Source organism: Eptatretus burgeri, chromosome 18 (genome assembly GCF_056783735.1).
Source record: "Eptatretus burgeri isolate ZD-2024b chromosome 18, Ebu_testis_v1, whole genome shotgun sequence".
NCBI lineage: Eukaryota > Metazoa > Chordata > Myxini > Myxiniformes > Myxinidae > Eptatretus > Eptatretus burgeri.
In genome coordinates, this window is record NC_140978.1 from 5,155,774 (window position 1) to 5,181,527 (window position 25,754).

At 42.7% G+C, this 25,754-nt stretch overlaps 1 protein-coding gene across 4 annotated transcripts in view; it reads left to right on the forward strand.

Moving 5' to 3' along the window:
• Positions 1-25,180, forward strand: part of TNFSF13B (TNF superfamily member 13b) — a 25,257-nt gene extending 77 nt beyond the window's left edge. Inside the window, exons 1-7 of one of the 4 annotated variants that reach the window (XM_085864155.1) lie at positions 1-234; positions 368-719; positions 8,277-8,328; positions 8,519-8,581; positions 9,684-9,802; positions 10,429-10,570; positions 20,012-25,180. The exon at positions 1-234 is cut by the window's left edge and continues 77 nt beyond it. In XM_085864155.1, the coding sequence (XP_085720281.1) occupies positions 459-719; positions 8,277-8,328; positions 8,519-8,581; positions 9,684-9,802; positions 10,429-10,570; positions 20,012-20,124 (750 nt within the window). In that variant the 5' untranslated portion in view covers positions 1-234; positions 368-458 and the 3' untranslated portion in view covers positions 20,125-25,180. Of the gene's footprint in view, positions 235-367; positions 720-8,273; positions 8,329-8,518; positions 8,582-9,683; positions 9,803-10,428; positions 10,571-20,011 lie in introns of all 4 variants that reach the window. The other 3 variants (XM_085864154.1, XM_085864157.1, XM_085864156.1) reach the window with 3 other exon arrangements.
• The last annotated feature ends 574 nt before the right edge of the window (positions 25,181-25,754 follow it).

Below are 25,754 nucleotides of genomic sequence, written 5' to 3' on the forward strand. Positions count from 1 at the left end.
ATCATTTTCTTGGCCGCATGTTCAGACAATGTGCGGGATTCGAGGTTGGAAGCATGGCCATTGGTGGGTGCGGCTGCGCGGGTTAAGGCGTCCAGGCTGACGACCGGACAGCTGTGATGCTCCTCCGCCCTTTACTACCATGACCGGGGATTGCGGTCTGTGAGGGCGGATCTTTGTCCATCACAGCTGCATATAATCCAAGCACGAGGGAGGGGGAGAAAAGAGCAATACAAGGTATGCTTCGCTGCACATATTCCGGGAATATTCTGTTCGCTAGCTAGTAGCTGCTGCTTTTCTCGCTGGAGCTGCGGCATTACCGTGACGGGTCTTCACGATCGATTTAATCAGTGGAACGCTCTCTTTGCAGGCTTCCTTCTCCTTCACCTCTCAAATCAGCACTATCTGCGATATTCGCCAGAAGACCAAGTGCTTTGCGCTGAGTTCGTCTGGTCCTGTGGATGATGGGTGGACCTCCAGCACCGAGTGGGACCTGGTGTCGTTTAGCTGAGCTTGGGGGTCGCCGTGGTTCCAGAAGTGGGCTGCTTCGTGAACATTGGTCCTTGCTGTTTGGCATCTTGGCACTTGTAGTGGCAATCTTTGCTCTAGTCCTGGTTTTCCTTCTGGGTCTTGAGTTTTCCAAGCTGCAAGAGCATCAAGATCGAGAAGTTCAGAACAAGTGGATGAAGGATGATGTGCAGGGGGTGAATGTAGCTCACCAGGTAAGAATCTGGTTCAAACTGCAGACTTGAGAGAACCCTTGTTGAAAGTGTGTGATGGGGTTCGATGTGTTGTGCTTTTATTTAAATTCGCCATTTTGATGGATTTTTCTTTTGCCAATACTTTTATAATTAATAAACACTGCGATATCCATGTGTGTAGCACTTGGAGAATTGTGTCGTTGGGTTTTGAGTTTTCAACTCACCTGTTCGAATAACAGAGAGCTATAGCGATACCCCCAGCGTGAGCGTGGGCGTGAAAATGTTAAAGTTTTTGGTGCAAGTTTTTTTTTTCCTTTCTAATGTTTTTATCTACCACACTTTTTCCTGATTACAAGATACAAATACATATATTGCTTTAAAATTATTTGGATCAGACTTCACTGCAATGCTTTCTAAAAAAATATTATTAGACTAGTCTTTTAAAAACCATAAATGTATAAACAGGTGAGCATTGGGTGGCTTTGACACCAACTCTGGTTATTCAGTGTGACAAACTCATTAAAGGAGCAAGATATTTGGAAAAATTAACAGTCTGTGATGCATATGAGTTAGTCATATTGCTATAAAGCAAGGTGTTATCACAGCACAAATATGTATATAATCAGACACACACACCAACATGGTTTGCATTGCAGAATAAACGATCAGCATTATGTTGGCTTGATGAGCCCACAACAAGAACGAAATCTAGATCGACATCTCTGCTTATTCTATTCGTGATTATAGCCTTTCATCTCAATCTGCAAAGCCTTGAGTACCATATGGATGCCTCGTAGTTTGGAGGTGATGTGTTGCTATAATTTGTGTGCACGACATCAGCGTCGTGTCATGGAGTCGGTGTACTTCTTTGGTTGGATTTGATATTCTTGACCGTCTCTGCCCTGCTGATCACCAATGTGCTCGCGTGGCAGGCGATACTTGTTGCTGGCAGGTCGTGCAGCAAGCACTGTGATGGTACCCGATGTGTGCCCTGCTGCCTTGTCAAGTTAGGGAGTTTGATTCAGATATATATACACACACACACACACACACACACACACACACACACACATACACACACACACACACACACACACACACACACACACACACACACACACACACACACACACACACACACACACACACACACACACACACACACACACACACACACACACACACACACACACACACACACACACACACACACACACACACACACACACACACACACACACACACACACACACACACACACACACACACACACACACACACACACACACACACACACACACACACACACACACACACACACACACACACACACACACACACACACACACACACACACACACACACACACACACACACACACACACACACACACACACACACACACACACACACACACACACACACACACACACACACACACACACACACACACACACACACACACACACACACACACACACACACACACACACACACACACACACACACACACACACACACACACACACACACACACACACACACACACACACACACACACACACACACACACACACACACACACACACACACACACACACACACACACACACACACACACACACACACACACACACACACACACACACACACACACACACACACACACACACACACACACACACACACACACACACACACACACACACACACACACACACACACACACACACACACACACACACACACACACACACACACACACACACACACCTCTGTCTGTCCCATCCTGAAATGCTCTTGGGAAAGAAAAATATATTAAGTAAACGTTGCTTCCAATTAATCCTCAGGGATTGTTTTTGTTTTTTTGTTTTCAGACAAGATTTCAACCTGTGCAGTGTATCGGCAACGCTGTCTCGATTAATAAAAAATATATGACCGTTTTTACAGCCATTTTTCCCTGCTGTGCAGGGGTTTGGCTTTTTGTGAGGCAATGTTTTATGGCCGGATGCCCTTCCTGACGCCAACCCTGGTCGCCTCTTACGACACACAGGGATATGGTACACCTATTCTAACCGGGGCATACACCGGGACCAGTACACTGGCACTCATTTCGCCGACCTCGGAAGGATGACAGGCTGAGTCAACCCCCTGGTGTTAATTCAGCAGCCAACGGGGCTTGAACTCAGGACACTGGGATCCCAAGCCGCCACCCTAACCACGAAGCCAACACCAGGCTTGCTGTCTCGATTGCTCCTGAGAATTTTTATTTTTCATTTTTGCTGTTGTGAAACATGGAACCACCTATTTTTGAGCTCTTTCGGCGAGCACAAGAATAAAAGCTCTTTTATTTATTATTTAAAAAAATTTATGCCGAGCTATTTTACCACGGGCTTCTGCAAGTTTGGACTATTCTCATCACGAGACAACGTGGGAATTTTTGAAAATATGAGATATGCCATTGATGTACAAGTCGAAAACTTCATTCTCTGCTCTCTTGGAAAATAGCATATTTTGACAAAGCATTGTGGAGCAATAATTGTACAAACAGCTTGATAAACAGAGTTTCTTAGCATGCTTTTCTCAGTATGATGCAGGTACAGCGGCCAGCAAGAAGCCAATTTGGTCCATGATATTCTTGTCATATCCACATTTTAGAATCGATTTTCATCCCATCTTCATTGAAGCCCCATTTGTAATAATGAGCTTGCTTATCTCAAATAATTAATTTGGCATATGCTTTTGAGCATTCCATGCAATATGCAGACATGTGTCGCATCCTTAAGTGAGAGCAGATAGGATCACTGGCTTAACATTCTTTATGAAACTACATGTTTCACAATGTGGAAATATGTTGCCTTGAACAAAGAATGACAATTCAGACTGATTTTCTTAAAGGCAAACAGGCTGCCCTGGCAACATTTCAAGTTTGGAGCTTCTTTGCGTTTTAAGTTTATAATACGAGGATAAAATCATTTGCATTCAGGTCAGGTCAGGTATGGGAGCATGTGCCAGAACAGCACGTCGCTGCGTCCACTTTCCGCCAGTACTCCAGGGGCCTCCGTCTGGCCATCCCCCAGGCAGATGCCAGGCCCATCCCCATCTCCTTGAGATGATGGTCAACCTGTTGCAACCATGAGGCACGTGGTCGACCCACTGGCCTCCTCCACTCATGAGACTCCCTCGCTGAGAGAATCTGGTGAGCAGGATCAGAGTCAGGAAAACGAGCCACATGTCCATACAGCCGCAACTGACGCTCACGGACTATGCAGGTAACAAATCTCATCCGAGTCTCTCTCAGCAACCGCTCGTTGGACACAAAATCCGACCAGCGATAGCCAAGGATTCTCCGAAGAGACCTGGTACCAAAGGAATTAAGTCTCCGTCTCAGATCCTTGGTCAGAGTCCAAGTCTCGCACCCATAGAGCAAGACTGGAAGTACCAAGGACCTGAAGACTCGGACTTTCGTCCTCCCGCACAGGTACCGGCAGCGCCACACCCCATGATCCAGTGAATCCATGACTCCCCAGGCCCGACCCAGACGTCTATTGACCTCTGACTCGCAGCCAGCAGAGACATGAATATCACTGCCAAGGTAAGTGAATCTCTCCACGACCTCAACATCCTCACCACAAGCAGACACAGACAGGACAGCAGCATCCAAGATGTTACCGAAAGCCTGGATCTTAGTTTTGACCCAAGGAACCCGTAATCCCAACGGCTCCGACTCCTCATTCAGCACCTCGAGGGCCCCCAAGAGGATGTCTAAAGTCTCCGCAAAGATGACTGCATCATCTGCAAAGTCAAGGTCCGAGATCTTGACATTCCCAAATGACGCACCGCAACTTGATCTCTCGGACATCCTCCCTAGAATCCAGTCCATACAAGTGCTGAAAAGTGTGGGGGCAAGTACACATCCCTGACGAACTCCAGTAACAACTGGAAATAAGTCAGAGATGGTACCACCACACTTCACAGCACTCTCAGTACCAGAGTAGAGTTCAGACATCAGATCGATCAGTTTTGGTGGCACCCCACGAAGACCAAGAATCCTCCAGAGGACATCCCGATTCACTGAATCGAACGCTTTACAGAGATCAACATAGGCTGCAAGCAGCCCCTGCCGAAACTCTCGTCTGCGTTCGGTGAGGACACGAAGTGCAAGGATACGGTCAATAGTTGACCTCTTTGGTGTAAAGCCTGACTGCTCTGGACGCTGGTGCTCAAGCAGATGGTGGCGAACCCTATCGAGAATTATCCGAGCAAAGACCTTGCCCGGCACTGAGAGCAGCGTCACCCCTCGGTAGTTGTTGCAGTCTTGGCGATCACCCTTCCCTTTCCAGAGAGGGACAACAAGGCCCCTCTTCCAGTCAGTTGGGATGATGCCTGTGTTCCAGGCAGAGCACAAAACTGCATGCAACGACACGAGTGCAGCATTTCCACCAGCCTTGAGAAGTTCGGCATGGATGCCACAGATCCCTGGAGCTTTGCCCCGTTTCAACTGGTTCACCGCAGCCCGTGTTTCCACAAGCGTAGGTGGACCACAGTTGATTCGAGGGTCAGTAACAGGGATTGTAACACCCTTGACGTCCAACTCGACAGTTGGGGGATCAGCCTGGTACAACCGCTCAAAGTAACCGGCCCAGCGGGCCTTCACTTCAGACTCCTCTGTCAAGAGCCTACCACTCTCTGCTCGAACTGTAGTGCTCCGAGGGATGGGCTTGGATGAACGTAATGCGCGAATTCCCCTGTAAGCGGGATGAGAATCACCTATCCACAGGTGATGCTCTATCCCCTCACAGATTCCTCGCACATAGGCCTCCTTGTTCACCCTCAGTGCACGTACAGTTTTACGCCTCAGCTCCCTGAACAGCTCAGCTCTGCCATTCAGCCTGGCCCTGCGACTCTGGTCAATGGTATCCAGTGTCCCTTGAGAGACAAAATTCTTCTTTGCCCTGCGGTGAGCTCCAAGGCATCCACCGGCAACATCAAGGACGGTGGTCTTGAAGGCGCTCCACAACTCTTCAGGACCCCCCAAAGCACCCAGACCCCCCAAGTGTCCACTCAGCCTGTTCGCAAACTCCTCAGCTACTCTCTCATCCCTGAGCTTGGCAACATCCAGCCTCGGCTGGGATGGTACCATTCTCCAGGATTTAAGGTGCAGCTTTAGAGTTGCTACAACAAGCCTGTGGTCAGTATTGAGGAACTGAGCACTCCGGTAGACCCTGCAGTTCTGGATCATCCTCCAACGACCGTCAATGAGGACATGGTCAATCTCCTTTGCCACACCGCCAGCGTTGGAATACCAAGTCCAGCGATGAGCTTGTGGGCGCTGAAACCATGAACCAGCCACCCTAATACCATGACTTCTTGCAAAGTCAAGGAACTTAGTGCCATTCTTGTTCATAGTTCCTGACCCATGGGGACCAACACACACCTCATAACCATCCCTATCAGTTCCAGTCGATGCATTGAAATCCCCCAAGACTAGAAGTGTATCTCGTCTGGGGCACTGATCAACCACAGACTCGAGTGTGGCGTAGAATGCATACTTCACGGTGAGATCACTCGCCTCAGTCGGAGCATTAACAGAGACCAGGGAAATGACACCTAAGGAGTGACGAATCCTTAATCTCATAATACGCTCGTTGACCGGTGTTACCTCAATTATCATTGGGGTCAGCTTATTGGACACAGCTACAGCAACTCCTTGGGTATGGTAACCATCAGAGCGACCAGACCAATAGTAGGTGTAACCACCCACCATTATCTCGCCGCAATCCGGTCTCCGAACCTCAGAGAGCTGCAATCCCGATGTCCAAACGCTTGAGCCCAGATGATAACAGAGACAGGTGATCATCCTCTCTTAGGGATAGGACATTCCAGGCACCCACCCGAAGGGACCGCCTCAGGTTAACCCAAGGAGACCGCCGTCTGGTGGACGACACCTCATTAACATGTAACCTCATTGCTATTGGGGTAATGCATCATCCATCCATCCATCCACTGGGACCATCTATATATTACGAAAACTCTCATCTTGTGTGTGTGTGTGTGTGTGTGTGTGTGTGTGTGTGTGTGTGTGTGTGTGTGTGTGTGTGTGTGTGTGTGTGTGTGTGTGTGTGTGTGTGTGTGTGTGTGTGTGTGTGTGTGTGTGTGTGTGTGTGTGTGTATGTATGTATGTATGTATGTATGTATGTATGTATGTATATATATATATGTTCCTAAAATACATCCAAAACGGTGCACGATGGCGCAAAAATTTTCGGCCCACCTTACTTAGCATTCTCCTGCGGTGTGCAGTTACAAGTTTCGTTCAAATCGGGCAACGAAAAAATGATTAAAAAATCAATTCCCCATTCAGTCAAGTACTTTTTGGGAGAATTTGATCAATGTAAACAACCTCACAGGTTTTGTTCGCTGGAACGATGTCTTTTTTTTTTTCTTTTCCTTTTTTTTTTTTTTTTCTTATGATTTTTTTTTCATCAACCGCTGTCACAACGGGAACCCAACGGGTTCACGGGTCGTCTCGTACTATATAAAGAGCGTCAGTGCTGCCGAAGCAGTCTCCTGAGCTATTGGGCACAATCCTGGACGGGTCGCCACTCCAACACAGGATACTCAAATGGCTCAATCATCCCAACAAGCTGGTACTCATTTTGCTAACCTCGTAAGGAGAGGCTGAGTCAATCCCACCGGGTATTAATTCAACAGCTGAGCGGGATTTGAACTCTGGACCTGAGGATCCCAAGTTTGAATGCATCAGATTGTATAGATTTAACAAATGTTATTGATAGGTGTCAAACGTCCTTGCTCTGTTATTACCCCATGCACGAAGCGAAAAGCGGAGTTTGCGATCCAAGAACAACTCTATCAATTGAATGTAATATTCTGAACACGAATTGGAAAACGAATATTTTAGCAGTACTTTGGCTCAGAATTTCTTTCAACAAAATTGAAAATCATACCAAACAGGAAACTCTACTTTTTTTTTAAAGATGTCAGAAAGGACACAAACAACAGGCATGAATAACTAATATAAAAGACAAGACACTGCACCAACGGCGATAACTTCCCCCAAAAAAAAAATTCCTTCAACCTCTAAAATATTTATTTTATTTAAATTGAATTGTATACTTCAACATTGTAGAACACAAATCACATTTTCGGCACTTTCAAAACTCTTCTGTTTAGCATTATTTGGACAAAAGATTACAGCATTTTACATCATATCGACCAATCAAATTTGCCGCTCGTAAACCCTGCAGGCTGTGTCCTTGTTTCTCAAGCATGTGCAGCGTAATGTGTTCTATGAACTCTAGTATTGCATGTGTTTTTTTTTTTTTATATTTTTTTTCCTTGTCTGTACTCGATCCTTTTTAAGTGCTGAGGGTCATATCAAGCAAGGAAGCAGCACATTCCACTTTTAAGGTCTGGTATGACTCAGCCAGGGTCTGAATCGCACCGCCTATGTACCAGACTGAAAACATACTCTGTCTAACCATTGTCACCGAGTCTGGTTTCCAGGGTGGAGGAGGATGATTTGTCTTTTTTTTTTTTCTTTTTTTTTCTGAGGAGAGCCTGGTACAAGAAAGAATGCGACGTGCAGCATTATCACACAACAAACGCAGTAAGATTGTTTTCTCTTTACGTACATTTTGGGTTGTTTCCTGCTTAACTCTGACTTGCAAGCTTTGCCTGCTGTCTTGTCGATGTATGAACTGGCTGCTTCAGTCTGGTCATCTTCTTTGTTTTTTTTTCTTTTGCTTGTCTTCCTGATCCCTCTTAATTGTGAATGAGATGAATTGTAATACTCACAGGTGCATCCATCTCTTCAGGGACCTCATTTATCCACCTACAAGTGAAACACAAGCGCACAGACGGTGAGATAACCAGGTCATCGTTTATCATCGTCATTCTGCGTGAACAGATGCATAAAATACCTTTTTAACTCGTTTTGGATTGCCATCTTTATTTTTGAAGAGCTGCAAGATGGGTGTGAAGTGTCTGATTATTTTATTTTGGGAATTTTATATATATATATATATATATATATATATATATATATATATATATATATATATATATATATATATATATATATATATATTTCTTGCACTTTCATATCTTTTACTGTTTCTTTCATTATCTATCTGTCTAAGAATTGAATTCTTGCAGAAATCTTTCTGTTATGCTCATTTGGCTGCTCCTAGATGGGTTTGAGGGTCATGGAGTAGCGGCTGAAACCAGAGTCTGATCCAGGTTCCTCCTGATGACTCCATCTTTGCTCTTTACTTCTTCGTTTCCTTGTTGCCCTTTCTTTTGAATATGTACTATGGAGTTTGTGAAGAGGAATGGTGTTTCGGACCACCTTTGCACAAATAACAGCAAAAAATATTTCCCTTATTTATGTTTTTCTTTTTCTCTTAATTTGTTAAAATGATCGACATTTCCTCTTAACATATTTTTGGACAGAGCATCTGTGCTACCGAAGGAGGTTTTTTTTGGCAACGGTTATGCTGGGTGGTTTGTCGTTGCCTACCCACCATTGTCTAGGCAGGAATTTGGAATTTATCCAGGGTGCCAGTGATCGCTCCCCACCCTTTGCGAAAAACACCATGGGTTTAATATCTACCAACTAATACGAGCAGACAAGGCACCCAGCTCAACATCCATCAGGATAGACTGCACATATATTGAAGGCTCGCCCCGAAGGTCACGAGTTTATACCTGGGCCAAGATTTGAATTCGAGCCAAGAGTTTGGATATCTCTATGCTATCATGCTAGCCAAACAAATACGATTGATAACCTATTTGTGGGCTTATTTTATTTTGGTTAAAGGGGGATTTTGAGCAGTGCTATGCTTTCTTAAATAGCATTTTTCGTGCCTGTTATGTGAGAATATGTTGCTGCCAGCAAGAGCTAATGTCTTGCTTTTGAATCCACTGCCTTCCCACTTGTGACCATTTATTTTGTTTCTACAGAGCGAAAGACTTATTTTGATTGGGTGAAGTCCGAGGGTCGTGGCCCTGCACTGTCACTTAGTTCTGATATGAACTCTGTGATCATTGAAAAGAGTGGATTTTACTACTTATACGGCCAGGTGAACTCTGTCTTCGGTATAATACTGCTCTTCCCCTCCTCCAGGTCTCATCTCAAAATGGCCTTTCTATAATTTTGACATTGCATTAATATCACCCAATCTTGCTAATTATGCGTGAGTAAAATTAGTTTGGTCACCTGTCCAAGAAGATGCTATTGCAGTAACAATTTTTTTTTTTTTTGAAATCCAAACCAGTGTGCATCTCATAATTATGTTCCAATATCAAGCCACAAATACAGTCCCCATTTCATCTGTTACAGGGTGTTTCACTTAGCAGGAATAAATTAATTGACTTTTTATTTATTTTATTTTTTTCCTTTTTTTTGTTATTATTTTTTTCCTTGTCTTCAATCAAGCTTGTTTTCTTATGAAATGGGCATTCATGTGTGCATAATCTAAGTCCTTGCACATCTCTTCATGATATTGAACAGACTAGTCGAGCTAAACATTTTTAAAATTATTTTTCTATTCTTTTACCCGATGGGGAATTTTTTTTTTATTTTTTGGTGGCACTACCTTTTCATTGATCAGATTGTTTTTCGAAGCTTAATTGTTTTTTTTATTCTAGCCCAAGTAACATTCGGCTATCTTTAACTGGTTTTAATTGAAATGGGATTCTTCTGCAGGTGCTTTTCATGGACAAATATTTTACCATGGGTTACATCATCCGTGAAGTTTCTGATGATCACAACGAGCCAATGCCTCTACTTCGTTGTGTGGAAAATATGCCCAACCGGAGTATTATCTTCTCCTCTTGCCACACTTCTGGTAACCATTTATGATGAAAGCAGTTCTTCAATGTGAAATGTTTGTGTTCTCTAGACCATTTGTTTTTCACTCTTTGTGCTGTTTTATTTTTATTGTACACATAGTCGAGGTTCATGGAAGAGCTTGAATCCTGAACAGATGAAAGCAACAGTGGAGAGAGAAAGAGGGGGTGGAGTGGGGGGGGGGGTACCAACAGCAGGGCTGAGGGACAAAATAGGATGCAGATTTTGACAAATAATGGGCATGGGGAGAAATGAGCATGAGGGGATGACGCATGTGGTAGACAAGAAGGATACAGAAGTAAACTCAGAAGGAAAACCTGAAAATTTGGAAAGGGGTGGAGGGGAGGTTTAACGAGGGTAGAAAAAAATAATGGTTTTGGATTGGGGGACTATCTAAATTGGTGGTGAACAGTTGGCTTGAAGACCTGTAGGGAAGAATAAGATTGAAGAGAATGTGGAAGTTTGTTCCACAGGTTGGAAAGAAGAGGAAAGAATGAGTGGAGGTAAGCAATGTTCTGGATTTTTGAAGGTCCACCAGAAGGGGGCTGATGGTGGACCATGGGCAGCCTTCAAAAACCCTTGTGTGTTTGTGTGTTGGGGGGGGGGGAGACCAGAAAAGAGACTCGAAGGCAGAGAGACCACTGACCAGTCTGTGATGCGATGAGACGTGTATCATTTTTTTTCCAGTCAAAAAGCAGAGAAAATCATGTTGTGCCAATATTTCTGATTGTTTTTGATTGGTGGAAGCTAATTAGTTTGTCCATTGGTTGGATTAATGTGGATTAATGCCACATGCAGCCACCATATCATGCTGTGCTGTTGAGAGAACACTCTCAACAGCACCACATGACATGGTATCTGCTTCTTCCCATATATTTAGTTTTACACACTCCTGTGTTTGAGGAGGAAAGAGGTCGGGGGACTGTTTCAAATCCATCATTGCCTTTGGAAGTTCGCTTCTGTCAAATTGTTTCATGAAACAAGTTGGAACATACATATCCAAATAATAATTATATTTGATTGGGGGAAGTTTTTGGTTTTTTTTGAGCTACAACAACTTTTGCATAAGTTTAGCAGATATGGAAGACTCCTTTCTATTGAAATTCATTATGGTATACAGGTATTCCCCGCTGTTCGTCGCAAAGGTTCGTGAATACGTTTTGTTTTGTTTAGTGCTATCCCCCGCTTAACAAAGGTCTTCATTCGTTACAACAAAGGAGCCATCCCCACAAGACAGTGTCTGGTGATTGCACAATATCAATTCTGTGGCGTTTATCCTGCCGATTGACTTCGATGGGGCGATTTAACTTTTCAGAATTAAAGGGTTAAAAATAACTATCTCCTCCTCCACCACCTCCTGCCTTCTGGTCTGAAAACTTGGACTCACAATTGTTTTGGTAAGTGTTACAACTGAATGACATTTTATTTTATTATAATATTATTATTTACCTCATAATGACAAACGTCACTTGCACTACTAGACCACTACTAGATGGCTTCGCTACTAGACCGAAAAATTGTGGTTTGGAAATGAAGTAGAATTTTCCCATGAAAATAAAAATGAGTTCCCGTATAACGAAGAGTTATAAAGATACGTAACCCCTTCATTAATGGGGGATGACTGTACTCTTTCTCATGAATGATACAATGACTGCTGTTCCACATATTCATATTTCAATAACTTCGGAGTGATTTTTTTCCTTTTTACGTCTGCCACCAAAGGTGGAAGGTTGTTTTCACCTCTGTCTGTCTGTCTGTCTGTGTGCAGCATATCTCAAAAAGTTATGGGTGGATTCAGACAAAACTTGGTGGACAGATTGTGTGTGTGACAAAGAAGAATTGATTCAATGCTGGTGAAGATCTGGATCTGGATGCGAGAATAATTTAATTTCTAATGTGATTCTTCACTATTGAGCGATAGGGCCAAAAACGATATATAGCATGATATTTCAAAAATTATTGGGCCCGATATGTTCTCGTGGTTCAGGCATTACAGGGCGGAGGTTTGTGCTCCAGCGAGTGTCCTTATCGTTTATTTTAGAATTCCTCTTGGAATATTCAGGTAGTTGACAAAAAAAATGGAAACACCAATGTAAAGTCACTTAAATTAGGGTGTTGGGCCACCATGTGTGTCCTGTGTGCTCCATGGCATAGAGTTCACCTGCATCTGGAATTCTGCAGGAGGGATGCAGAATAATTCTTCCATGAGAAAATCCATCAACTCTCACCTATTATTTGATGGAGGTGGAAAACACTGGCTTGGCGTCATTCCAGAATAGCCCATAAATGCTCGATTGGGTTCAAATATGGTGACTGAGAATGCCATGACATGGATAACATCAGTGTCATGCTTATCAAACCATTGGGTGACCACACGTGCTCTGTGGATGGGGGGGGGGGGTGGCGGTCTCCTCTTCAGCCATGCTAGCCATGATTGTCAGGAACCCAAGCCAATGCAGCATTTAAGCATGCTGGGATTATTTTTTAAAAATTCATCAACTTGTATATAAGAGGTCCGTCTAAAAAGTAATGGGACTAAGCCTGCTGTGTGCTCCACTTGCAACCCGTTCTTTCAAGTTGTGTGTCAGTCTTTCGCAACATTCCAGCAATATATATATATATATATATATATATATATATATATATATATATATATATATATATATATATATATATATATATATATATATATAATTGGTGATGGTTGACTGCACTCATTTTGGGTTGTTTTTTTTTTACAGGTCGTGCTGTACACGTCTTGTCTGAGTCGTGAGCAGAGAGCCAATCTGAATTTTCTTGCCGAGCTTGGCAAAACACCTTCCGAATCCTTTGCAATGCTGCAGAAAGTCTACGGGGAAGAAACGATGTCACGTACACGTGCATTTGAATAGCACAACAGGGACGGTAGGAGGTTGACGACTATCCACGGTCTGGAAGACCTTCAACGAGCAGAACGGCGGACAACATCGAGCATGTGAAGTAGATGGTGCGTGCAGATCGTCGACTCTTGCTAAGCAACTTTCCATCAACAAGGACACTGTCTGGAGCATCATCACTGAAAATCTCGAAATGCACAAGGTGTGCGCAAAGATTGTCCCCAAGCTGTTGTCCGAGGACCAGAAACAACAAAGAGTCACTGTCTGTCAAGATATTATCGAGCGCCTCGAGGACGATCCAGACCTGCTCGGGAGAGTCATAACTGGCAATGAATCGTGGATATTCGAATACGATCCCGAGACCAAACGGCAGTCGTCAGTGGAAAAGTCCGACATCACCGAGACCAAAAAAAGCAAATATGATTAAGTCGAAGGTCAAGGTGATGCTCATCGTGGTTTTTGACATCAAGGGCATCGTCCACTTTGAGTTTCTACCACAGGGTCAAACAGTGAATCAATACGTGTACAAGGAGATCCTCCGGCGCCTCATGAGATCAGTCTGGGACAAGAGGAGGGATCTGTGGGAGAACAATACCTGGGTGCTCCACCATGACAACGCCCCTACTCACAGTGCCCTGAGCATCCGATGGTTTTTGGCGGAGAGGAATGTGCCAAATCTGGAGCAACCCCCGTATTAGCCAAACTTGGCCCCTTGTACCCCAGACTTCGCCAGACTTTCCTATTCCCCAAGCTCAAGGGGGTGATCAAGGGGACCCGATTTCCTGATGTGGAGGCCATCAAAAGGGCTGTGATGACGGAGCTCCAGATGATTCTAGAAGAAGCCTTCTGGGGGTGCATCAAAGCATGGAAGAAGAGGATGGACAAGTGTGTGAGACTGGAGGGAAACTATTTTGAAGGGGACAAGCTGTGATTTCAATATATTTTTTGGAATAAAATTTCTGTGGAGTCAGTCCCGTTACTTTTTAGACGGACCTTGTATATTCATTTCCATTTGACATTTACATGGACTTTTGCCTATTTGAATATCAGGTCAAGTCAGGTATGGGAGCACTCTCTGGAGTAGCGCATCGCTGCATTCACTTTCTCAAGTACTCTGGAGGCTTCCATCTGGCCATCCCCCAGGCAGATGCCTGGCCCATCCCCATCTCCTTGAGATGCTGAGTAACCTGCTGTAACCACGAGGCACGTGGTCGGCCCATTGGCCTCCTCCACCCACGAGGCTCCCTCGCTGAGAGGTGAGCAGGATCAGTGTCAGGAAAATGAGCCTCATGTCCATACATCCACAGGTGATGCTCATGGACTATGCAGGTAACAAATCTCATTGAGGCCGAGGTCACATTTGCCACGGCGGCCGTGAGGTCTCCAAAATCTACGGCCACTAGCAATTATATGGCGGCCACAGTATTTCCACGGTCACACAATGAAGCAGTCACATATGTTTTTATTTTTCGGGGAGCCGCACCGCGTATTTAGGCCTAAGTCGCATTTTCCACAGCGGCCGTGGGGTCTCCAAAATCTACGGCCACTAGCAATTATACGGCGGCCGCAGTATTTCCACAGTCACACAATTTTTTATTTTTCGGGGAAATGCACGGCGTATTTATAAATTCTGGAGACCGAAAACGTGGGGTTGCCGTACGGTCTTTGAGTTGATGTCGCACGGTGACCTTAGGGCGCTCTTGCGGCGGCCATAGAATTTTCAAGGCAGACGCAAGGCGACCGCAAGGCAACCGCAGGGGGACCCTAAGGCGAACGTGCGGCCAGACGGATGGTAACGAATGGGTTAATTATTATTTATTTTTTTTACCAGGTTTTTTTTTTCGGCTTGTCGAATTGCTATGGCGAACATAGAAATGAAAAAAGTTATAACTCCGCGTTATAATTCCACGGCGACCTTACGGCCTGTAAAATATAGCCATACGGCGTCGGGCCACCCTGAGGGCCACCTCAGAAACTCTGCGGCCGCCGCACGTTTCTGTCAATTCAGAGGACATACGGCCGCCGTATCCTCGCCGTAGAGCAAATGTGACTTAGGCCTGAATCTCTCAGCAACCGCTCGTTGGACAAAGTCTGACCAGCGATAGCCAAGGATTCTCTGAAGAGTCCTGGTACCAAAGGAATAAAGTCTCAATCTCAAATCCCAGGTCAGAGTCCAAATCTCACATCCATAGAACAACACTAGAAACATCAAGGACCTGAATACTCGGACTTTGGTCCTCCTGCACAGGTACCAACAGAGCCTCACCCCATGATCCAGTGAATCCATGACTCCCGAGGGCCAACCCAGACATTTGTTGACCTCTGGCTCACAGTCAGCGGAGACATGAATATCACTGCGTAGGTTAATGAATCTCTCCATCACCTCAACATCCTCACCACAAACAGGAACAGACAAGATGGCAGCATTCAAGATGTCGTTGAAAGCCTGGATCTTAGTTTTGACCCAGGAAACCCGTAATCCCAGCCGCTCCGACTCCCCATTCAGCACCATTAGGATGCCCAAAAGGATATCCAGTCTCCACAAAGATGACTACATCGTCTGCGAAATCAAGGTTAGAGATCTTGACAATCCTAAATGATGCACCCCAGCTTGCTTTCTCTGACAACTTCCCCAGAATCCAATCCATACAAGTGCTGAAAAGTGTGGGGGCCAACACACACCCTTGACAAACTCCAGTAACAACTGGAAATGAGTCAGAGATGGTGTCACCACATCATACCACTTTCAGTACCAAAGTATAGTTCAGACATCACATTGATTGGTTTTGGTGACATCCCAATAGACTGAATCGAATGCTTTGCAGAGATCAATATAGACTGTGAGCATCCCCTGCCGAAACTCTCGTCTCCGTTCTGTGAGGACAAAAAGGGCAAGGATACGGTCAATCGTTGATCTCTTTGGTGTAAAGCCTAACTGCTCTGGATACTGGTGCTCAAGCAGATGGTAATGAACCCATCATTAATTATCTGAGCACCTTGCCCGGCACTGAGAGCAATATCACCCCTCGGTAGTTCTTGCAGTCCTGGTGATCTCCCTTCCCTTTCCAGGAAGAGACAACAAGGTCCTTCTTCCACTCAGTTGGCATGATGCCTGTATTCCAGGCAGAGAATAGAACTGCATGTAACGACATGAGTACAGCATTTCCACCAGCCTTGAAGTTGATAATGGATGCCACAGATCCCAGGAGCTTCACCCCATTTCAACCGGTTTACCGCAACCAGTGTTTCCACAAACAAAAGTGCATTTTTCTTTTTCTTTGCGTTTTTGTGTGTTTTGCGGCTTGAAGTGTTTTACGGTGGCCGGAGTACAAATCTTAACACCAACTTCCTAAAAAAAGTAAGTAACCCAACTGCAGGAGGATGTTCACAGATACAGTTGGGCACTAGATTATGGATGGCTGTTGGTTCACAAGGAGCTTCTCTGCCCTTTGAGGGGTTTTGTTTATAATCCTGCTGGGTGTTCATATCCATACACCCTCCTCACCAGGAAACCTGGTGGGGGAGACAGTTTAATCGCCAACAACATGACCATTCCAGAATTGAAGGATATTTGAATATCATTCTTGTGTATTTCGTTGATGTGCCTATTTCTTTTATTGTTAACCTCCACCATCGAAGATCAGAGGTTACTGTTTTCCCCCCTTTCTGTTTGTTTGTTTGCTTGTTTGTGAACAGTATTGGGGAAAAACTTCTCGACGGATTTCGACGAAACTTGGTGTGGGGCGGGGGGGGGGTAGGTATGGTCCAAGGATCATGCCATTAGATTTTGGACTTGGTCCCCCCCCCCAAAAAAAAAAATTGTTAGAGAAATTTTTTTTTTTTTGCATTTCTACATGTTTTAAGTGATTTTCCAACCCCCCCCACCCCACCCCAAAAAAAAATTGTTTGAGAATATTTTTTTACAACTTTTTTTTTCAACAAAATTTCGATTTCTTTTTTTTTGCATTTCTACATGTTTTAAGTGATTTCAAACCCCCCCCCCCCCAAAATGGATAAAATAACTATAACTCTGTCAGTACTGTTGACATATTTAATTAATAAGATATAAGGTTCACTTGAGTGACCCAGAAGTATTGGCGGCGGAGGTTTTGCACTCTCCCGAGTGCTCCCCCTCTAGTTTCTGCTTGTTTTGGTTCTTAAGGTTTGTTTATTCCTAGTCATTGTATGACGCACTTAAACATTTTGTACGCTTTTCTCGTATGTGCACTTCTCAGGAGGCATGTTTATATCTTCCCAAATCAGCAGAGATAGTGCCCCTAGCGATTGGATGTGTGTCTGATAACCTCATTGCCAGCAAATATAGTTATAAACACATCCTTGTAAAATAGCTGTACAAATTTGATTTGATGTGTCATACTCTTTGCAGAGCATTGGTGCTGCTGAAATGATTTCTTAGAAACGATTATACTGGGTGGTTTGCCATTGCCTTCCCAGTGTTGTTTTTTTCTGTGCTCTATCCTTTTAAATACTGAGTGTCAAGCAAGGAAACTGCACATATAATATCATGAATAAATTATTTAGTGTGGCTCAGCTGGGGTTTGAACCACCGACCTCTGAGACTCGGAGTGGATGCTCTAACCATTGCACCACAGAGTCTGGTGCCTGTATAAATACAGTAGTTAAATTTCTTTAAAATACATTTCATTCAAATTGATCACAATACTGAACTAGAACTGCCACTTTATAACTGCTGGCAGTGATGATTGGGTACCCAGACGTCTGCCTTTCATACAACGTGAGACTTTCTGTAGATGATGGTTGCAAAGTTTCACTTCGATAATATAAGTGGTTCCAGAGAAAACATTATTTCATAGTGAAACAAATACAGAGCTGCTTCGATACAGTGCCGGACTGACGAGTCACGAACCTTTTAGCACAAAGTGTTCAATCTCGTTATTACGTATGCAGTTAGCCCTTTTTCCTTGGGACATTGTCGGTATCAATTGAATTGCTATTCCTGTAACCTCAAATGCATTCAGGTGCAGCCAAGTGAGCTTTCTGGAAAAAAAAAATCTAAATGTTCTCAGATTCAAATAATTAAATAATTCTGGCTGCCAAACCGTGTGGTTGATCGGGTTGAAATTTTAAAGCCACATTTCACATGTTGGCTAAATTATAATTGTGAAGTTTTGCATATATAGAGGCAGCGGTTCCAGAGTAAACATTAATATTTATCCTTCAATCCAACATGGCTGCCAAACCATGTGACCTATCAATTAGAAATTAACAAACTTGAAAAAGGACGTCATGGGGAGTGTGTGTGTGTGTGTGTGTGTGTGTGTGTGTGTGTGTGTGTGTGTGTGTGTGTGTGTGTGTGTGTGTGTGTGTGTGTGTGTGTGTGTGTGTGAAGTTTCGCCTCAATCTATCCAACCCTTCTGGAGATTTTTTTTTTTTAATTCAAAACAAGATGGCTGCCGAATCAGTGACCTATGATGTCATAATTTTTTTCTACGGTGAATTGTTGTGCAGATGATGCTCAAATTTCTGATTTTTCATATGCAGCGTTCTACTTGACGAATTTTCACCGGGATACCGCTTCACTGATGACGTCACCAAAAATCACCCCTCTTCCCCATTGGGGGGTCATTACGATGTATGAAGCGAAATATTTTTCCATTGTACCGTTTCAGAGATATAGAGGTCCAAAGTTTATCGTTTTTTTTCAAGATGGCGCCCGTACCACGTGACCTACGATGTCACAATTATCAATTGATTATTCTATCAACAAAGATACATACTATGGTGAAAATTTCGTTTCGATCGGACTTACGGTTCCTGAGAAAATGATTTTTAAAGCGAAAGAACCCGCAAATTGCTGGCGGAAAAAGAATGAGGAAATAAGAAATAAACAGAAGAAAAACAAGAAGCGAATACTTCGATATTGCGTGGCTGGGGGCAGTAAAAGTCTTGGTTAAGAACAATGAAACAATTTTCCAGTTATAAAATTTAAATGTAGACAAGGTGAATTAGCATGCATGATGGGAAGAGTTGTGACGTTGGACAAGTTTCTATTTATAGCCCTCAGATCAAAGGGTCGTACCTGGCCAAAAGTGTGACAGAAGACACAGGACAGAATAGCCAATTATATGACAGCGCGATGTCGCCGCGCTGTAACAATAGGTTACCCAGTCCTGACTGGGTACCCTAATAATGAGTTTATTTTTAAAAACTAAATAAATAAGCGTGACTGCATGTAAGAAGTATGATTGGTCTTTTGTTGTTGATATGAACATCAGTTCTGTAAACATGATACCGATCCAGGCTTTTGATACGCCCGTGTGTGAAAAATGTGCAACTACGACAATACATACCATCTGTGTGAATCATTTTAATAGCATTGACTATTAAATGATATACAAACCACACAAATAGATTTTGAACGTGCGTGCGTTAAAGTGAAATCTTGTGGGGTGTTTTTTTTTTTTTCCCAAGATTTTCTTCATTTTCCTCCTTTTTAAAATCCTGTCCTTTTCCTCATGTCGATGTAGTTATTGCTCTTTGTTTATTTTGCAGTTACAATTGTCTTTCATCTCTCCCATCAGGAATTGTACGACTGCAGGCAAATGTGAAGATTGTATTGGAAGTCCCAAGGCCCGATGCAAAAATAAACATCGATCATGATTCCACATTCTTTGGAGTCATCAGGATCAACTGATTAATTATTTTTTCATTATTTTTGTTGTTTTTGCCTGGCAAGTCCAACATGACAAAGCAGCAAAGTTTTCAGTGAAGGTTCTTCTACGCAGACACTTCATCCAATGCAAGACTCAGCTGATGTCAGTTTTGCTTTTTTGACTGTTTGGGTAAAGGCTTGAAGTGTTGTCTGAGGGGAAACGTTTTGTTGTTCAGAAAGGTTTGCACTATTGACATCCTGAATATATAATGCATCTATTGCTCATCCAGTTAAAGCATTTTTGCCATTATCTTTTTGTTGTGTGTGATGTAATATACATGACTGGTCAGAAGTTTTAGAACACTCCATTTTTCCAGTTTTTACTGAAGTTCAAGCAGTTTAATGTTTCAATGTCCTCTGAAATTGAAGCATAGAACAAGTAAACAATTGCAGATAAAAAAAAAAATCGCGGAATCGTTTTGTTGAACAAAATTTTAATCTAAATTTTTGACTCGTCAGTCGCCACCTTTTGCAGCTATAACAGTCGAACATACTTGTGGCATTCTTTCTACGATAGACATCAAATATTGTTCAGAAAGTTCTTCCCAACACTGTTGCAGAAGTTCCCACAAATGTTGCATTTGTAGGTTGCTTTGCTTTCACCGTTCTGTCCAGTTCATCCCAAACCAGCTCGATGGGGTTTAAGTCTGGAGACTATGCTGGCTATTCCATGATTTGAAGCCTACCATCTTGTTTTCTTCTAAGGTAGTTGTGACATCGCCTGGAGGTATGTTTTGGGTCGTTATCTTGCTGTAGGATTAACCCCTGACCAACTAGGCATAGACCAGAGGGTATTGCATGGTGCTGTAAAATGCTGTGGTATCCCTTTTGGTTCATGGTGCCAGTCACTCTGTGCAAGTCGCCGACTCTGGATCCAGCAAAAGAGCCCCAGATCATCACGCTTCCTCCATGTTTGACAGTTGGTGTAACACACTGAGGAACCATCCTTTTGCCTACTCGATGGTGTACAAAAACCCTGTGTGATGAACCGAAGATTTCAAATTTTGATTCATCGGTCCATAAGACCTTCCAGTTTTCAGTGGTCCACTGGCGGTGCGTCATGGCCCAGGCAAGCCTCTTTTTCTTATTTTGCCATCTTAGCAATGGCTTTCTTACTGCCACTCGACCTGTCAAACATGCAGCTCAAAGTCTTCTCTTCACAGTTGAAACTGAGACTTCATTACTTCGACCAGTGTTAAGCTGTGCTTGAATCTGCTGTCATGTGAGCTGCCTATCACTCAAGCTCTTGACTCTCAGAAACTTTTCTTCTGATTGTGTTGCTTTGGGTCTGCCAGACCTCTTCCTGTTAGTTTCCTCCAGTTTCCAAGTGCCTTTTGATGGTGTAGGAAACTGTACTCACTGACAACTTGGCTTACTTTGCAATTTCTCTAAAGGAAAGACCTACACTTTTAAGGGTTATAATGGTTTGTCTGTCTTCCTTTGTTAATTGTCTTTTTCTTGCCATTATGATAGCAATATACTACTTCCTGCAGTGCAATATTGTCCAAATAATATTTCAGAGGGTGTAGCAACCCAGTCTGTTCCAACACTGCTTTTGTACAGACACAGGGTTTGTAACTAATCAACAAAAGTTGGGACACCTGGAGGAATTGTTTGCATTAACTTTCAAGGCTTAATTTACTTCCATTGCTGCAGAACAGTTGCAGTTGCTAACCCATTACTTGTTCCCTGAAAAGGGCCTTTTTTAACAACTCTGAAATTTACATTATTTTTCAGTTTTTGGTAACCCAAACGTTTTTTGTTGTTTTTTTTTTTTTACCTCTGGCAGTTTACCGCTTAGCTTTGTACCATTTCAGGTTATTCACTGGACTTGAACTGCTTAAATTTCAGTAAAAACTGGGAAAATGGAGGTGTTCTACAACTTTTGACCGGTAGAGTAAGGTTTGGTTCATTGCTTAAACGTAGTCCTGTTTTGCGAGCGTAGAAAACCTTTATTAAATACCTTTTATATAATTTGAATTAAAGTAGTGTCTTTGGTTGAAAAGAGAATGCAGCATGTAGTTGAATTTTAAATAAAATTAGTTCTTGTTTGTCACATAAATTGTATTTAGTATTTTTTTGTCCCCTTGCAGTTTAATATATGAAAATTCCTTGCCAAACAAAGTTGCACAGCCTGAAAACAGTGTCACCATGATAAAGGCCAAATCTACAAATTATGTACTTGCACATGTGGCAGGAAAGATGGGTGTAGTTAATGGTCACATATGCTATGCTAATGGAAAGTCAATAAAATTAGATTTACCCCCCCCCCCTCATAATATACAGAAGATAGTAAACGTTTCCATCACTGTCACAGTTGTGGACATATTCACAAAAGAGCTTCTATAATCACACATAGGTAGTGAGACTTTTTAATGTGCAAACTAGTTTTTTGGATACAGAGCCAAGGCTCGTGGAAGAACTGGAATGATGAACGGATAAGGACGCAACAGGACAAAAGAACAGTAGAGAAAGGGAGCAAGGGAGGAAAACACCAGCAGGGGAGTTGAAGGACATGATAGAGGGAGACTTGGACAAATAATGGGGTGGGGTGGGGGTAGGAAAGGATGCCGCATAGGGGGGACAGGATGGATACAGACGCAAACTTTCAGGAAGGAAAAGCTCGAAATTTGGAATGAGAAGGGCTTTGGGGGGGGGGAGGATAACGAGGGTAGAAAAGATCATGGTTTTGGATTGGGGACGATCTGAGATTGTGGTGAACAGCTGTCTTGAAGAATATGTGGAAGTTGGTTCCACAAGCAGGAAAAAAAAAAAAGAGGAACAAATGAGTGGAGATTTGCATAACACAGTGGATTTTTTTTTTTTTAAATGCCAATTCACAACATTTTAAAAATGTTTTAACGATCCATTTCTAGGTAGCAACACTTTTGCTATAAAAGATTTGACCTCAAGTGAGCCTGTAGTGGAATTGACCTAATTTGTAAATCCATCATGCTCTAAATGTATGCATAAGACCAAGTGCTTTCCTGAAAGCAAACAAACTTTGAATAATGTGTTGTCATTAATTGGAATGAGAGAATTTTTGCAAAGTGCATGTTAATTATCCTGAATGGATCACCAGGACCTTTCTTCCATTTCTAAAATAGGACTCGAATGTATTTCCTTTTGACAGCAAGTTTCACCAAAGTGATGGAATGTTGTGGCAGGTTTTGGACCGAGCTTATGTTCCTCTCCTTTGTGACGACACACTGCCTTTTCTCGAATGAAATTCAGTGAATAAAGGTTCTCAATTTTCCGATAAGCTACGCGTCTTCAAATTCATGTTCACAGCAGCAATTATTGCGAGGCTCGTCAATCTCTGATCAATGAATTTCGACAAGTGAATTATTGTGGCAGAAATTTTCTTCGTTTTTATTTTTTGTCCTGTGTATTTAAAGCTTTTGGAAAATGTTCTACTTTGATATTTAGATCTGTCTCAAAAATTATATTAAATTATTGGTGGTAATATGCAGTGTTTATAAATTAACCTTGGTTAAAGATGAGCCTGGACAACATTTCCATGAAGATATTGATATAACTTGGTGGAATGTATGGGATGGGGTTTACATCTTTGCCTTCTGGATATATGACCTTGTCCATGCCACTATGGTATCCAAATCATGTTGACCATAAAAAATTAAGTCATTCATTACTGCTGAAAGCCAAGATGGAGTCAAGTTATTGTTTAATCATTTCAGTCCAGGTGAAGTTACATGACCTTGGTCGGGATCAAGTTAATCGACATGCTACCTTTCATGTGTTTGAGTTCCTAAAAACAGTTACGTTTTTCAAAAATGCACCCGTGTCTAACATAGTACTGTATTGTGATCCCGACATGAAAACTTGTGGTCCCATACCTTTGGACAAGACTATGATTTTTGCCACCCATCCTCTCTGCTTACTTTTAACAGCAGTAGATGCATTTTAAATTCATATTCCAACAATTGATGGGGCTTTTTTAATTATTTTTTTTTCTCTCCATCACAAAAGACCTCAACATTAATACAGCTTCATACACTTAGCAATAAAGCCTGGTGTTTGCTTCATGGTTAAGGTGGCTGGCTTAAGATCTTAGGGTCTTGAGTTTGAGTCCCTGTCATTCCGCTAACTCACACCAGGCATGTTGACTCATCCTGTCATCCTTCAGAGGTCAGCAAAATGAGTACCAGCTTACTGGAAACTGGGCACTGCATCAGTGGCACAGCCATGCTCCCAGCAATGATGCAACCAACATACGGAATAATATAATCTTAGCAATATTTAATTGCCTTCCAAAGTAAAAAATAATCACTTTACCAACAGTTAACAAGTGCTGGCATTGAGTGTCTTCTGAGTTGTGCATGATATTGTTTTATGGCTTCTGAGCTTGTCAACTGAGCCCTCCCATTAAATGGTGGATGAGATATCTTACGATGTCGGAGTGGCGATCCATCCAGGATTGTGCCCAATAGCTAAGGAGACTGCTTCAGCAGCACCAATGCTCTGCATTGAGTATGGTCCCAGTGGATGGATGGATGGAGATATCTTAACTACTGCAGATTACAGCTTTGTTATGCATTTAGCAAAATTATAGTCGTATATGATGTCTTTTTCCATTTTACTATTGTTTTTGTATGAATATTCCTATTTTCTTAGTATGTGAGTTTGGAAGGTTTGTAAAACTAACTGCAACAAAGTCGGATAAAGGTCTTGAGACGGCAGATGATTCTCATGGTGAAGACCGACTGGTGTTTAACTGGAATGCTTGTACATGTAGTCACCTTTTGAAAATGACCAATGTCTAGGTAAAATACTTCTAATTGGAGTGACATGCAATTCCAAAAGAGCATTAACACAGTATAGAAAATGTGGTGGTGTTCTGTAATTGATGCAGAGAACATCCTTTCCTGGAAATGTATAAATACTCAGTATACTGGAATACTTGTGGGTTTGCAGGTTGGAGTAAATCGTTCAAGGTCAGGGTTTATGAATATTGGCAACATGTAGGTTTTGCACTGTTTTGTTTTTAATAAAGTTTATACAATCACAATTTTAATAATTGGTCAACTTTGTTTTCATCCATACAAATCTACTACATCTGTAGAGCATAATGGCACAAGTACAATTTCAACATGTAAAAATTCCAAGATGTTCCAATTTGTTACCTCCCCCACCGAAGGTGGATGGAGGTAGTTTTCACCCCGTCTGTCTGTTTGGCTGTTCGCAGGATTTCTCAAAGTTGTGGATGGATTCGGTGGACAGAAATTGATTTGATTTTGGTGAAGATCCAAATCTGGATATGAGAATTTCTTTCTTTTTTTTTTAAGTGGTTCTTCACCATTGAGCCAAAACAATGAGATGGGGTCAAAAAACGATATACTCTATTGCATGATATTTCCAAAAGTTGTGGACAAGTTGTCATGACACTTGGTGGATGAGTTGAGTATGTGAGGAGAACAAGCCAGAGATTTTCGTTCAGGTCCATATCCAGATCTGGCCTATCAGTGTGATAAAAACCGTAAACTGTTCAGCCTGGTAGAGGTATGCGCTCTACCGAGTGCCATTCTAGTTTCACATTTCTTTGGCCACCATTGATGAAGCATGAGTTTTCGAAGGCGTTTTTTAATTAACCA